The following is a 16725-nucleotide window of genomic DNA, read 5'->3' as shown; positions in this document are numbered from 1 at the left end:
TACATTCTACCTTCTTTGTTGTTTTTAAAGATTTGCTCTTGTTGCAGGCTCTCCTCTCTTTCTCTTGGTCGGGGTTGAATTATGGCTTGTTAAGTTTGACTTGATTGTACGGAATGTTGTTCACTTCAAATATGTTATATTTGACTTGATTATATGGAATGTTGTCTTCTTCAAATAAAATCAATAAAATAAAAAAAGACACTAGCCCTGAATCTACTGGTGTGAGTGCTATTGTCTGGTATTATTTCCTTTGTTGGATGGTTGAGATCTTAAGTTATACTGTTTGCCTTTCTACAGCAGTGTATTGTATACAGTATGCCATGAATAGAAGGCAGCTGGGTGCTGGTAAGATTCTGTGCTGCCTTAACCACCCTCTGCAGTGTATTACTATCTTGAGACAAGGAGGTGACATACCAGGATTTAATGCACCCAGTGGGGATGAACTACACTGTGCAGCTGTAGAAGTTTGTGAAAAGTGATGGAAAAATGCCAGCTGCTCTCAGATGTCTGAGGTGAGCCTTTATGACAGTGATGAAATGTGCTGTGCCCATTCAGATCATCAATTATGATTTCTCCAAAAACTTTAAAACTGCTTATTCATTCAAAGGCCAAGTCACTAGATAATACACATTTCTTTTTCTTTCATGATGCCCAATGTATCTGGGCTTTGTTTCTGTGATTCACAAATCTGTGTTGTAATCTTTTTTTTCTTTTGCTGAAAGAACACAGCAGTTGAAGGATAGGCACATTCCATTGCACCTGAAGAGTCACATCTGCCTCATAGTCTTACTACCTGGATACAGTCCTATCATTTCAGGAGAAGGAGGAGCTCTGATCACTACTTTACACCTACTTACTTCTCCCCTGCTTTAAGTAACAATAAGGACAGTGTTTTGAGGGAATTCCTGGCCGTGTTATTCAACTCTTCCGTTTCCAGTAAACTCTCTTTTTTCCTTCTTTCTCCACGCTTATGTCTTCCTGCTCTCTTTTAAGGGAGAAAGAAAAGGAAATTCCCGGAGTCTGCAGGTGTAATCTGACCTGAAGCAAGAAAACTGGTGCAGCAGGCTTGAGAATCACACAGGGCCATTAGCACACAGATTACGTGAATCTCCTGGCAATTGTTGTTTTGTCTAGAAGAAAAACATCATTCTAGAAAGTGAGCATTTGCTTATTTAAAATGTACTTATTTTTAATTTTTAACTCTATTTTTCACTTCTTCTAGTGTCTAGTTGTTATATTATTTGTATTTCTCAAGGGATTGAGTGGCAAGAAGTGTTTGTTTTTCTCTTTTTCTATTGTAATTTTTTGTTGTAATCTCATCATGATGGTCACCAAACTTAATAGTTTCCTCTTTGTATCTCCTTAAACTATAGTTGCTTGAGTGAGTTTCTTGATTACGTGTCTGTATACAGTGGAGATGACAGTCAATTGCTCCTTTCACTATATTTATCAGGAGGACTGTCAGTGAAGTTATTTCTTCTTTTATTTAATTGGAATGATGTCCATTGAGGTCACTTCTTTCTAATCTTAATATGTCTTTGTGAGAGATGGAATAATTATTTACGGTTACTGCTTTTTCATTTAGCTTTATCTATGAAGGGTTTTTTTTTATCTTTCTAGTTGTAGTTCTTACTTTTACTTCTTGGAAAGCATGTTGAGCTAGTTTCGGTATGAAAATATACTATATAAATAAGTGATGCTGTTGTTTTGCATTTGGGACAATAACTATATTTATTATGTCGTTAAGAAATGCATTGAATATTCAGTCTATACAAGTGGATATTAGAGTAATTTACTCCTTTACCATGTGTCTGTTTTTAGAACATAAGATGCTAGACAAACAAGAAGAGATGATTCAGTCCATCAAGTTCAATTGGTTAGCCAATAGCAACTCATTGGAAAATGTTACTTCTCAAAGGTTGATACTTGGTGGCTCATGAGACTTAAAAAAGATTCTCATTTATGTTTAATCTAGGAATCAACTTTGTCACAGATGTTTCTCCTAAAATTCCTTAGGAGAAATAGCTTTAGACAAAAAGGAGACTTGAGATACAACTGAGGTAAAAGAAATGAAAATTGCAAATTTGGTTTGAAAAGCATATTAGGTTTTGTGAGATGACTTTCTTGCTTTAATCTTTTTTAAGACTTGATAATTTTTACTTATTATTGCACTGATGCCTTTAACTGAGTTGACATACATTTAAGATATGATTGGTTACGTTTTTTTTTTGTTTTGTTTTTCCATTTGGAGCACGGGCAGGTGAAGTCAACTGCTCATAGTTACATGGTGTCAGCAGTGGGATTTAAACATATAACCTCAGGGCTTGAAGTTCAAAGTCATATTACCTACTTTATCCTCCAGAATTGGAATGATCTAATTCAAGCACAGCAATATAAATATAAGCAATAATAGTATTATTCAGAAGGAAGGACTACAGGTTTGTGATTGTAGTAAAGTGTTTGATTACCAAAAATACATTTCACTATATATTACTGAGCACACAATGCAAATACATTCAAATTATAAAAAATGTCTACATACTACTTGGAAAATCTAAGCCTGTTTTGTGGCTTTTCTGAGATCTCTGCTAAAACTCAAAAAGACACACTTGTGAGACTACTATGTTACATTTTCTCAGAAGAAAAATCTGAGAAGCATGAGACAAAAAAACATATTTCCATTTTATTTCTTTCTGATCTCACTGTTGTCTAGGAGAAACCAAAAAAGATATTAAGGAGTTCCTGTGTTTGATATTTCATTCCTATGGGAAACTAGTTACAAAATTTCATCTATATACTTTTTACAAGTTGTCAACAAAGGCATCTGTCTTTCTAATGGTCAGGTTTGTGTTTTTATGTGATCTTTCTCAATGTCAGTTTTTCTAATTTTTATATCTTTCTACATAACAGCAATCAGGATAAGATATTATTGATTATTTGAATCTTAATTAATTCACCCATCCATTAGTGAACTTGTTTAATCCTCTTCATGGGGTTGTCCTGGTGGTTGAAAATTATCCTATATAGCTAAAGCAGTACAGATAAAATGACAATTTAAGTTTCATTTCAACTACCATACACATCTTTTTGATGTGGAAAACTGGAGTAGTCAGAGTGAAAAGAAACTACATAGGCACAGTCCAGGGGCCTCATGTATAAATGTTGCATACGCACAAAAATGTTGCGCACTCCCGTTTCCATGATCAAATCGCGATGTATAAAACCTATACTTGGCGTAAAGCCATGCACATTTTCACATCAGCTAAATGCTTGGCGTACACAAGTTCTCCGCTCGGTTTTGCAAACTGGCGGCACCCAGCGTCAAAGCAGTGCTTTTGTTTAAGTGTGCTTTCTCTTTCTTTTTTAGATCCACATCCCTGACGTGGCTTTATCAAATAACCGCATATTGTTTATTAGTTTAAGGCATCTGATTGTAATTAACCTGTAACAATATTATGGTCCACAGAATGGCCAAACTATTCCAAATACTATAGCTGCTTTAGCGTTGTTCCTCTCAATGCACCACTCAGAGTATTTATCCTACTGTATCTGAGTGTGGAATCACAGCTCTACAGCAGCTGATCGGAAAGAGAATTATTGGTTTACAGCATCAAGGACATGCTGCCTCAGCCATGCGCACAGTCTATTGAACTGCTCCCATATGGCAAACGCTTCAGAGCCTTTCCTGTAGGGACATCGTGCTTCAGAAACAGTTTCATCCCAAGAACTATAAATGCACTCAATCAGTCCATCAAGTGCTCCTTGTAGAACTGTTTGTATTTATTAGTACAATTACCTCACTGTAAACTTGCTATACAGTTATAATATTGCACAACCTGAGCCACTTTATAAAGTGCGTATTTTCATATGACGACGCTATCATTTTTAAGATGAAATGCAGCAAAATATGTTTATTACATTATACAGATAAAATGTTAACATCATTTAAATAATGTATGTTGTTAATAATTAAACATGTGAGGACACGGTGTCACAGCGTTATCTAGTTCAGGGATTGTCCCTGCCTCGCACTGTATTCTTGCTGGGGCTGGCGTGACACTGGATGGACAGATGGATAGAATAATTAAACATGTACTATGAAGATATTTCAATGTTTCTTAAAAGTTTTGAAGAATCGGCGTTCTAAGCATACAGATGGCTTAACATCTATTACAGAGTTGATTGTGTGGCGATTGGTTACTTGGAGAAAGAAAAGGAAGGACAGGAATTGGAGGTTAGTACGTTTGAAAGAGACAGTACTGCTGCAATAAATTATTTCATCGAAGGTCGCGCACGCCGCAACAAGCATCTTGCGGGAGGCAAGAACAATCTCTGGACAAGGTGTCACTATCACTGCGCCACCGTGTTCCCATGTTTAATAACATGCTTTAACTCCTATCATCATGAAAATGATATCAAGTATACATCTCAGTATTTTAATTATTCAGAAAGCTGTAATATCACAAATGTAATGGATTCTGTGTCCTGTTAGAGGAAGAGAAAGCCCGTTTAAGAAGCACATAGTGATTCACACACATAGAGCACATAGAAGAACACATTCAAAACAAAGCATTTAATGTGCTACTTTAGTTACGATGGTATTTGAGAAACTAGTAAATTAAACAATTTAAAGATGGAGATTATGATATTCTACTTTAATGACAAAATAAACTATGTGATTAAAGTGGAAATTTTGAGATAAAATTTGAGATTTCGAGCTTTTTTTTCACTGTGTCCCTATTTTTTTTTTCTTTTCTCTGTACCCTAATAAACTTTCATATGACACTCAGATGGTGGGCTACGACTCGCCTTTTCATGGCGACTTTGATATCCGACAACTTCTTTTTTATTTCGGGCACTGTGTGACTTTGTGAACTTGAGCTTTTGAGTTTCTCCGACACTCTATGTCACTCGATCAACTTCCTTTTGTTGTTTATACCACTGTTTAAACCAGCAAATAGTATGTTTTTCCTTGCCTCCACTTGGTATTCGCTGAAATTCTTCTGTATTCCCCTGTGCTTTTGCCATTGCCTTTTCACAGTATGTTGAGCTTAAGGGCTATTTATATTGATTTGCATATTCAAAGAGTCATAATTCTGGGACGAGTTGTTGTGGGGCAGCAGGTGCGTGCACGTGCGTTACTTTTCACGCTGACCCGGATTTATGGAGCTTAAGAACATGGAAGTTGGCGTTTGCACAGATTTATGCATCTTGATTTTTGTGTGCATACGCACATTTCCGCTTTTGTTCGTACGCCTTGTCTTAGAGTGAATTCTACGCACGGCATTATGCATGAGGCCCATGACTTTTATTAAAACCTTAGATTCTGTAGTTGTGAGGAAGCAGCACTTATTAGTGTCTCGCCATATTCTCCTTTTTCTTTGTATAATACTGAACAAAATGTCTTTGTAGAAGTGGCCATTTGAAACATCACTTAGTCTAAGTGTCATATTATTGAATGATTGTCTTGAAGGCCAGCTAGTATCCTCTCTACCTAATGTACATTTGAGTTCTTTATTGTTTTTCCTATGTTTACTTGCAGTATGAGCACCAGGGTCAGTTTATTGGCACTTGTTCTATCAGGCGGATAACTGTTTAGTCAATAGTTTATGCTTGTATTGTAGTCAGTCATTCCAGAATTACAGTATGGCAGTTGTCGATATAGTCATCTCTATGTTAACTAATCTGAATGTTCAGTCTGTGTCATATGTTTTAGTGTTGCTAGACATTGCTGACCACGCATGAGAATGCACAGGTTGTGAATTCCCTCCTCCTCTACCTTCAATGTCCATCTCCACTAGGTGCAATTCCTTTCGCTCATTCTTCTTTTGGCTGCTTCTGTTAGGGGTTGCCACAGTGGAAAATCTTTTTCCATATTTTCCTGTCCTCTCCATCTTGCTCTGTCACACTCATCACTTTCATGTCCTCTCTCATCACATCCATAAACCTCCTCTTAGGCCTTCCTCTTTTCCTCTTACCTGGCAGCTCTATCCTTAACATCTTTTTCCCAATATACTCAGCATCTCTCCTCTGCACATATCCAAACCAATGCAATCTTGCTTCTCTGACTTTGTTTCCCAACCTTCCAACATGAGCTGACCCTCTAATGTACTCATTGTTAATCCTATCCATCCTTGTCACACCCAATGCAAATCTTAGCATCTTTGACTCTGCCACCTCTAGCTCTGTCTCCTGTTTTTTGGTCAGTGCCACCGTCTCCAACCCGTATAACCTAGCTGGTCTCACTACCGTACTGAGAACATTCCCTTTCACTCTTGCTGATAACCGTCTGTCACAAACTACTCCTGACACTCTTCTCTACCCATTCCATCCTGTCTGCACTCTCTTTTTCACCTCTCTTCCACAATCCCTGTTAATCTGTACTGTTGATTTAAACTTATACACCTTCGCCAACTCTACTCCCTGCATCCTCCCCATTCCACTGACCTCCCTCTTATTTACAAACATGTATTCTGTCTTGTTCGTACTGACCTTCTCCTCTCTAGAACATACTGTATCTCCACCTCTCCAAGGTCTCAACCTGCTCCCTACTCTTTCTACAGATCACAATGTCATTAGCAAACATCATAGACCATGGGGACTCCTGTCTAATCTCATCTGTCAACCTGTCCATCCCCACTGCAAATAAGAAAGTGCTCAGTCCTTTAGCTCATTATCTTCATCATACTTTACTGGCAGGAGCAATGCCGTACATGGATCTGATTCGAAACTGGCATCAGGCAGTGCAAGCTGTGGACCGGAAAGAGTGGAACCTGGCCCTGGATATCCTAGAAAACATCCCTGAACCCACATCCAAAATATTTTTTACCATGTCCTCCATCTATCTGCAGCTTGGATACCTGGAGAAGAGCATTGAGGTGAGTAATAAATTACAGCTTGAAGCATGAAATAATTCTACTTGACACTATCATGCATGTAAATTTTATTCATTCTTATTTATGGCAGGCACTCAACAAGACGGTTGAAAAAGACAATTGCCTGGCTGTGGGCTTTTTCCAGAGGGCTGCTGTCCACATGCTTACAGGAAGGTAGTTCTGCGTTCATCAGCTCTAGTAACTTGGACAGCATGAGCAGCCATCACTAAGTATCCCTCTTTCTGCAGGCTCGAGCAGGCTTTGTCAGACTGCAGTCTAGCTCTGAAAAACCAGAGGGGAAACCCTGTTATTGATTACCGGCAACTCGGCTTACGCTTCAAGCTGCACAACTGGGAGGTACAGTGATCTGATGGAATAAGACACTTGGAAAAACAAAAATCTGACCACAATGGAAGTGAAGGGGGTCAACCAGTGTGTGTAAAGATAGGAATAACATAAGTGGACAGGATAGGAACAACTTGAGCAAAGACAGTCAAGTCCTATTTAGAGGGAGGTGGTCATGTCTGTCTGTCGATCCATCGATGATGCTGTCCATTTAGATACTGTAGATGGATGGAAGGAAGTGTCTGCACAAAGGAGTTGTTGATATTGGTGGTAGTGAGGGTGAGTAATATCCAATCACACCACTTCACTTCCTGGTGAGATACCACATGGGAGTAATGTGAAAAATGATGAGGAACAGCAGGAAGTTGCACCACTTTGGATGAACCCTTGGTGGGACAGGGGTGGAGGTATGGTTAAGTCAGTCTTAGTCAGGACCTCACCTTTGACCTAGCTGTGATTTTTGGCCCTACCAGGAGTATATGACTCCCCACGGTGTCAGTCCGGGCATAATTGAGAGTTAAATGGGTGCACAGTCTGAATGTAGAGGGAGGAAGAAGGCTGACTTATATCATGAGAGGTGTTTAAGTTAAAAACACTACAGAGGAAAGGAGAGAACTGCACTGGAGGAAAGAAGTCAGAGCAGAGCTGATTTGAGTATTAACAGTAGTAGAAGTAGGAGTAGAAGTTGTATTGTCATGAGTACAGAATACAGTGAAATTCTTGCTTGCTTGTCCAAGAAGTACATCAGGTAAGCTGATTTGAGTTTTCTATTAAATTTAACAAATGTTATGTATTTAATGCAGTCCTGTTTAACATAAAGCCTGAGAGTGGTGAGGATGAGTGGATGGGGGAGACACACAAGAAATCAATCTTAGTAGCAAGAGACTTTTGGAGAGTGACAGGAAAAGTAAGAAACCTGAGAAATCCTGAGCAGAGATGAACTGGTGAGAGCAGTGACAAAGATAACAAAGATCAGAAAGAAGCTTAATCAGAGAGGATAAGAAAGATGGAGGGACATCAGCTTCAGTATTAAAAGAAGAGAAGGGTCACAGCCATGGAATCAAGACAATCAGCTAGAGAAGAGTGGATTGAAGAATAAAGAGCATTGTTGAGATGAGGCAAGGAATTGCATTTTCAAAAGGACAGGAACAGGAGAGGGCAGCCTGAATACACTGGATAGAAACAATGGGACACAGTCTAACTAAGCAATAGGAAGGAACAATCTGATCAAAGCAGAAAGGAATGGAGCAGGGCGACCTGCAAAGAATAGTGAGGAAATCTAGTGTGGTATAGACAAGGACAGGAGAGAGTCACCTAGGTAAACTAAAAGGGGATAGAAGAGTTCCATCTGGGTAGTAAAAAAGCAGAACATAGAAATGAGCAACCCAATCAAGGAAGAAAAGATGAGTGACACATGAATAAAGTTAGATGGAAGAGATAAGAAAAGCTTTAACAGAGCAGGACTGGAACAAAAGCCAACCTGCAGACAACAGTCTTGGGTAGGACAAAAATAAATGAAAACCAAAGAGGAACAGGGGATAACAACGTGAGCAGGCCAGCAAGAAACATAGAAAAGCCATTTGAGTGCAATAAAGACAACTGATAAGAGAGTCGCCTGGATTGAGTAGACAATGTAGGTTACAGCCACCTTTGGTAGAACTAAGAAGAACAAGGAAAACAGCAGCCTAAACAAGAAGGAGACAGAAAAACAAATGAAAACAAACTAGGAATACAGGATTGAAGTAGCTGGACCAAAGACATATTAGGGTAAGGAGAAATGATAAAGAATACCCTGAACAAAAAGAAACCTAGGGCAGTAAGCTGAGTAGAAGCATAGAGGAAAGACAGGCAAAAAAGCAGTAGTAGATTAGGTATGGATAAGGGAGAGTGCCATATTTGAAGAAGATAAGAACAAAGAAAAATCTCCTGAGTAGAGCTGTGAAGAACAGGGGAAAACTCAAAGGGCAGACAAGAAAAAGAGAAAGGAGGAACACCTAGGTAGATTAGCAAGGAACAATCACTTAAGTAGGAAAAAGGAGAGCAATAAGGGCAAAGTAGACAATAACAAATGAAAATCATTTAGCCAGAGTATTAAGGAGAAGCACTTGGATAGACTAGAGAGAGGGTGGAGAAAAATCACCTGAGTAGGGTAGATTTGGACAAAGGGGAGCTACCTGAGGTGAGAAGAAAGGGTCAAAGGAGAGTCTTTAAATCAGATTAGCAAGGAACAGAGGAGAGACACCAACCAAAATAGTGAAGGACTGAGGAAAGCAGACTGGACAGAGCAGGCAGGGACAGAGGAAAGTCACTTAGCTAGAGTAGAGAGAAGCAAAGTAGAGAATACTCAGCAAAAGAGGAGTGCAACATAACCAACACTCGAGAACAGTCAAAATAAACTTCAGAAAGAATCAGCAAAACATGATCAAAGAGGAACAAGAGACAGTAATCTAGATAGAGTAGCAGAAAAGGAAAGAAAGTGACTTTTTTGGAGTAGAACAAGCAGCATAGATGAGCAGCGTGAGCAAATAGGAACTGTGGAAACAAGCCTGGTTAGAAGTGAACAGACAAGATATGCATGAGAAAAACTGAAATTGCACGAGAGTGGAGCACCTTTAGCAGAAACAGTGGAACAACAAAGCACATTTGTAGGTTTACTTTAATACACAGGCATAGATGAACTGCTTTACCCATGGAATTCCCACTAACCCTCATTTGGTGTAATGTTTTCTCTTTATGCCACCTAAAAAAGTCCTATTAAATTTAATTACTTACTTTCAAACCAGTTTTGTTAAACTTGACTTACATGTATGGAATGTTTTTTGATTTTAATAAAATATAATATAAAAAAAAATACTTAAACATTATATTCATTTTAGGAAAAGAGTTTTAGAAAATGGAAATATTTGTTCAAAGTGTTTTATATAGACCATGTATGAAGTTTATAGATATAATGGACAGGTACTATAAGTTGTCTGCCCATCTTGTGTTCACAAATTGAGCATGATGCACACCTTTGATTTTTTCATTTGACAAGAAAATACCTTTAAACTCATTTTATTTTGCTCAGTGACTTTTGTTCTTCATGCTCTTGCCACTGACCAGGTGCTGTACAACACTGCTGCTGTCTACAGTCAGCTAGGTCAGTGGGACAAAGCTCTGGAAGTACTGGAGGAAGCAATTAGACAAAAACAGGAAGACCAAGATACAGTCCTGCAGTCTGCAAAAAGCCAAATATTGGTAAGATATCTCCATTGTTACTTAAACCACTGGGGTAAGAATGCAGCTACAGTAGCTCTCTCTCTCCAGATGTTGTGAAAGCTCAATGAACTGAGACATGGAAAAGAATTAACTTTCTAAGATTTCCCTTTAAAATAATATGTGTATATTTCCTTTATGGAAGGACAGTGCTAAATGTAATGGTTTCTCCACCAGGTGGCCCTCTGTTACTGTCATATCTTTCTCCTCAGCTGAAGTAGCTCTTCCTAGGGGAACTCTATTTGTGCACTGAGCTTCAGTCAATAAATCAGTACATCAATGAATAAAGATTTTTCAAAGTACAGATAAGGTTCAGGGCAATGTGTTTAGAATCAGAGGAAAGGAGGGGTGCGGGAGGTGGGTCATATATCATTATCGTAAAAAGGAGATGCTGGGCAATAGATATTATTTCTGTACTTCAGAATGTATAGAATGAATGAAAATGACATAATGTCCCAGTGTGGATCTATCTATCTATCTATCTATCTATCTATCTTCTATCTATCTATCTATCTATCTATCTATCTATCTATCTATCTATCTATCTATCTATCTATCTATCTATCTATCTATCTATCTATCTATCTATCTATCTATCTATCTATCTATCTATCCTTTAAACATAACTTTCACTATTATATCTTTTTTTAAATGAGTTAACTATATAAAATTACAAATGTTTTCTGTGTACAACCATCCATCTATTCCTTTTTTAACCTTTTTTTCTTGATTGGGGTCACATATGGACAGAACTAAACTCTACAGGGACATAATGTTGCCAGTTGTCCTTAGACAGATACCACTTCACTGCAGGATACACCCAAACGCAGAAAGGCACGTTCATTCCAGGATGCATTTATACACTAATTACCCAGATGCCATGTCTCTGGGTCTGGAACTCTGGGACTCTGGAAGGAAACTGAAAAAGAATTAGCTGTGTAAAGTAATAAACGTAAACCTCAGCATTAACATTTTCAGTGCACCATGCAATTCATATGTCTCTGTTATATACAGTATATGCTGTATATTTGGTAAGGGATTCATTATTTCTAAAAATGTTTGTGATGAGGCATCTTTTCAATAACAGATATAGATATGTAGCAACTGGACAGACAAACTTGTTCTACCAAGTTCCTTGTATCTTGTGGGAGGTTCATCTGAGAGGTGGGGTCATGTGTCTATCTCCCTCTAAGGGCTACCATCAGCCCTATAAGTACTGTGGAGATAAGTAGCTAATTGTAAATTTTTGGCATTCTTGCTCTATTTATTTGACCACTTTATTTGGATTGTGTTTTGGGACTCTGGAGTTTCTTAATGGATTTCCTTTTCTATGCAGCTATTTTTGTGTCTTTCTGCTCCTTGAACTTTCTTTGAAACTGTATAGAGCATTTTTAAAAATAAATCTTTTATCTGTTTTGTTTTTGTTTTGTTTTCTTTCTGTTTTCCTTTTTAATTTCCAAGGATTTACGGTCATCCCTTTTCTAGTTAGGCATTATAACTGAGACATTCAAGAATATATTTTTGAAATTTAAAAAACATTTCGGCCCTGATGTGAGCCAAAGCAAGTCAGTCTTAGTAGATCTTAGGCTGCCTTTATGTAGACCCCGACTGGGCAGATTCCAGCCTTATTTCCTGATGTCTCATAACACTGGCCATTTTCATAGAGTGTGTCACTAAAAATGGTTAACAAAGGCTTGTATTTAAACAATAATGTCAAACATCCAGACAATACTCAAAATCAGCACAAACAACAAAATCTTGAAGAGAAACTGCTCAAGAAATTAACTTTCTTACACTAGATACTTTCCTTGATTAGCAACAAAGTGAACAAGCTTCTCTTATGTGGCCCAGTCTTTTAAAGAAGGGCATCATGCCCATATGACCATGCTTTCTGACTACATACACCTGCACTTAAAACACAATTCCTGATGATCCATGATGTCATAGCAATCTGTTTCAAAATGGTGGCATCAGAAATACATAGAAAACAGATAAGCACCAAAATAAACCAGTGAAGAAAAAAAACCAAGAGAAATAAATGCAATTTTTATCAAATTCTAAACAAAATTAAACTCAATGTGGTTACAGTGAACATTCAGATTCATCAAAGGTTTAGGGAAAGAGTAAAAAATAAAAACGTGCAATTTTTGGAAGCAATATGCATATACTCATTTTGCTTTGGCAAAGTTAAATGATCTTCACTACCTTAAGAAGTCACCAAATTAGCTGCAAAGACTGTGTGCATCGATTTGATGTTATTTTGAGATAAAATTAAGACAGGTCACTCAGACATGAGATGAGTTTCATGTAACAATGATGAGTAAAAAGCTTGCAGAATAACTTAAGGTTTTGGGAAAATGAATGAACAGGGAAATTCCAATGACAACAATCATTTTGGCCAAGGCATCAGACCACACAGTAGCGGCTTATTCAAACTGAAAACTTGGTAGAGCTGCCATTAAAAAGAGTTGTAAAAAATCAGTATTCTGCAAGGGTTAGTAACATGGTACAAAAATATGAAGACAAAGTCAATAAATAGGCAGGGTCAACATCAGTAAGTCAAATGATCCCATGCACAATATGTGAGACCAAAATAAAGTCCAAAATAACATATCAATCGAGTGGCGACCCAGCAACACAATTGTGCGTGCCCTTTTTTTCTGACAGCCAATAGCATGCCAGAGCCGGCATTGTAATTCACCGATCACAGCATTCCCTAGAGCTCCACTCTCAGTTTTGACAAGTGAAAGTGACACTTCAAGCTGTATTACATGTTGTGTTCAGAGGAATATTAGAGAAAAAATAAATAAATAAATAAGAAACAAAAACCATATTTGATGACATCTAGTTACTTACACACACATTTAATGCTCTTTTTCTTTATTCATTGTCACATTTCACAGTGCATTTATTTATTTGCACATTTATTCTGTCCAAATTATTCCATCTTACTTAAGACGGAAGACATCAGACAGACAAGGTTCTCTTTAATTTGTAAGGACCAAAACACTTGTGGTCCTTATTCCTCATTGCTACATTTTAGCATTGTACATCTGGATGAGCATTCATTGGTTGTCAGCTCTCATATATTCAGAGCTTGCCTCTAAACTTAAAGACAAAATCAAACCTATCTGACTTTATAGGAACAAATCACAGAATAGTTGGAGTGAGTAGCTGGGCATGTCACCTTAGGTGACCAACTACACAGGAGTGTGCAATCAACTGCTAACAACTCGCTAAGATTATGTAAATGAAGTATATACCTGAAAAATCACTGGAAAAGTCATGTATATGTGATATAGCCTAGACGTGTATGTCCTTGGGATGTGAGAAACAACCAGAGTATCCAGAGAAAAAGAACACATAGACACAAGAATAAAGCACAAATTCAACCCAGGCAGCATCCTAATTGTGATCTGAACCCAGCCATCCCCTGGACCTATTAAATCAGCAGCTGTAAGCCTCGTCCTTATATTACCACATCCTTATTAGTGTTTAAAATAATCATACAATCATGTAGTCTTAGATATTCACAACATTTAATACAAGAGGATAAGAATGTTTTTGAATAGTCTGGTCTGATTTGGGCTTTCATGTTAGGTAAAGTGAATATAGTTTGTGTGCTCGGAATCCTTTATATACAAATACTGGTAATTGATCTATTTGATGGATTGCAAGTCAGATCCTGTGATTTTATGTTCACATTTCATAACCCTTTGGATGGCCTTTGAGGCCAGTGCAGTGGTGTTGTTATTGGACTCAGGCTGATATTATCAGTTAGGAGATTCTTCCAATGGTACAGAAATAAATGTTCAAATGTACCCTTATTGTTTCAGATATGCTTCAGAAAAGGAAAGGCACTCTTATACCTTTTACCATATAATCTTGCTGTGTAAGGTTCTATAATCTGAGGAACACAAAGCAGCTAACAATTAACTTTCTTTGTACTTTGCGAATTGCTTTATCTAATTGGCAACTTTATTCAAAATGTTATATGGGATAGATTATTTGCATAATCAAAAGCATACACTGCACCAATAACCTTGCGGTTTTATGTGACACTGCTGGAGTTCTTTTATCCGTATCCTCCCTACTGTTAAACATGGTGCTAGCAACATCACACAATGGGGACACTGTGCCTCAGCAGGGATTGAGATGCTCAGTAGACTAAGGGTAGAACACACTGAGAAGGTGAATCTTAATAAAAGATTTTTTTTACCAAAGCATGAAGTTTGACATGAGTTTGTATGGTAGTATATGCATCTCCTTTTGGGTGGGATTTCTGTTTGATGCACATTGCCAGTGTTGCAGAGCCTGTCTCCCAGTAACATTTTGGGTAACAGTGGAACATGATTAGGTTATTAATTGCCATACCCCTTCCATGACAAGATACAGCATATTATGCATTCCAGTATGCCTCCTTCCACATCACTCTTAAACTTGATTATTAGTTGACTTATTTTTGCTTGTCTGCTACTCCTCATAAACGGTGTCAATTGTGCAACCACTGTTGGAAGGGTGGTTTGAGTTGATGGTCCATTTAAAAGTGACATTTTTTATGTTTTTGTTCCAAATATACTGTTTACTTCTCTTTTAGTGCCTGAAATGATGGTGGGTTTTGGCATCCTGGAATGCAGTTGGATTCATTTTGAAATGTTTGCATGTGTTTTATTGGGTGCTAATTAGTATTATATTGACACTATTTTGTAACAGGCTTTGCATTGCTGCAGCCGTGTTTTTATGGTTGCTATGCCTGTTCATAGATTTGTTATATGTAGTCAGATGATATATTGCGTCAACATGTTTCACCTGTATAAGATGGCGGTACACAGTACTCTCATCCAATGCATTTGAATTCACTATAAGGACAAATGTAATAATTACAGTTAGTTAGGGGCAGACACAAATAAGGTTGTGTTAAGACTTTGACATTGTTATTTTGACTTTGACATTTAGTTTTGTGCTTTTTTGCTTAATGACTTAGATTTAGCTTTCTCCTATGTGATTCTTTTTATTTTCTGGTGATTTTCATCTTACCAATTCAATTTGAATACCATTTCACTCAAGAAGCCCATGACATTGACCACTCTCATGCACTGTCCAAAGTGAATCACATCTTTAGTCTTACATATTCTTCTTAATAGCACTCATACTCCCCATTGGTCTTTGCCTACCTGCTATCATCAACATTTTGGCACATATCATGTGGTCAAAGTTTTTAGGCCATTTACAAAAAAATGCCACGCTGGCTATGTCATGCTACTAAGTTGTCTCAAAAATACACTTAAATGAATATTCTGTTTTCCTTCTAATTGATGTATCCTCTTAGGTCCTCTCATCCTTCTCTCTCTTTCTCTCTCTCCTGCTCTTATCAGCCCCTCAATTTTTTATTTTTACATTTTCTGTAATTTTAATTGTGTTTTTCACAGCACCAGGTGACACTTAAGCCTCTACTGATCCCTAAAGGAGAGATATTTCGCCCCAAACAGCAGGATGTGGAGCAGCTGGACCAGAGAGACTTTCTTGGTAAACCTAGGGTAGGTGTGTAATGAAAATGACATAACCGCAGCCCCGAAAAGCCATAGGTAAAGGTGTTGGAGCTCCCACAGTAAATCTGATTCACAATAATATGGTATGTGATATGATTGCTCTAACTAACCTCCAAATGGGACATTATACTTTAATTTCCACTCTGGCTATTGAATTGACTTTGCACCATTCGGCTTTTCTTATTATCATGCTGAGCACACTCACTACAAAACTAATGAACTTCTAACTCTGTCCAGATGATGGAAGTGAAAACAGAGAAAATTGGAAGCAATCATTATGCTATAATTTTATCAAAAGTACAGACTACTTTCACTAAAAGAACTCTGGAGTCAAGAGGCAGGGGAAGGCAATAAACAAGTCTGGGTTTAGGCTGGAAGGTCTAAAAACTAAGAAGCACTATATAATGAAGATCATGAATTTGTGAAAGTACTACTCAAAAACAAAGAGAAATGCTTCAGAAACCAAAAAAAAAAAACACTGGGAAATAAAAAGTAATAATAACTGCTGTGTCTTTTTAAAAGATATGCTTGGTATTTTCAAATGTAAATTATTTTGCTATTTTTCTTATATATTATGGTAATTTGTATTACCTAAAACACATTAATTAAAAGAATATGTACATTCTGTATATAAAAGTACATTTCTTAAGAAATTAGGAGGTAAATATGTCTGAATAGGGGGGTCTAGGTACAAAGCCCCT

The 16725-nt window shown here is 37.5% G+C and overlaps 1 protein-coding gene across 2 annotated transcripts in view; it reads left to right on the top strand.

Moving 5' to 3' along the window:
* Positions 1–792: 792 nt before the first annotated feature.
* Positions 793–16725, top strand: part of LOC114658150 (NADPH oxidase activator 1-like) — a 46918-nt gene continuing 30985 nt past the window's right edge. Inside the window, exons 1-6 of one of the 2 annotated variants that reach the window (XM_028810229.2) lie at positions 793–1156; positions 6700–6878; positions 6967–7049; positions 7124–7232; positions 10323–10457; positions 15905–16012. In XM_028810229.2, coding sequence (XP_028666062.1) covers positions 6705–6878; positions 6967–7049; positions 7124–7232; positions 10323–10457; positions 15905–16012 — 609 coding nt within the window. In that variant the 5' untranslated portion in view covers positions 793–1156; positions 6700–6704. The remainder of the gene's footprint in view (positions 1157–6699; positions 6879–6966; positions 7050–7123; positions 7233–10322; positions 10458–15904; positions 16013–16725) is intronic. The other variant, XM_028810228.2, reaches the window with a different exon arrangement.

This window comes from Erpetoichthys calabaricus, chromosome 9 (assembly GCF_900747795.2).
Source record: "Erpetoichthys calabaricus chromosome 9, fErpCal1.3, whole genome shotgun sequence".
In the NCBI taxonomy this organism is placed as follows: domain Eukaryota; kingdom Metazoa; phylum Chordata; class Cladistia; order Polypteriformes; family Polypteridae; genus Erpetoichthys; species Erpetoichthys calabaricus.
Note: the sequence above shows the minus strand (reverse complement) of the source record. Positions and strands in the feature narration are given on the sequence as shown.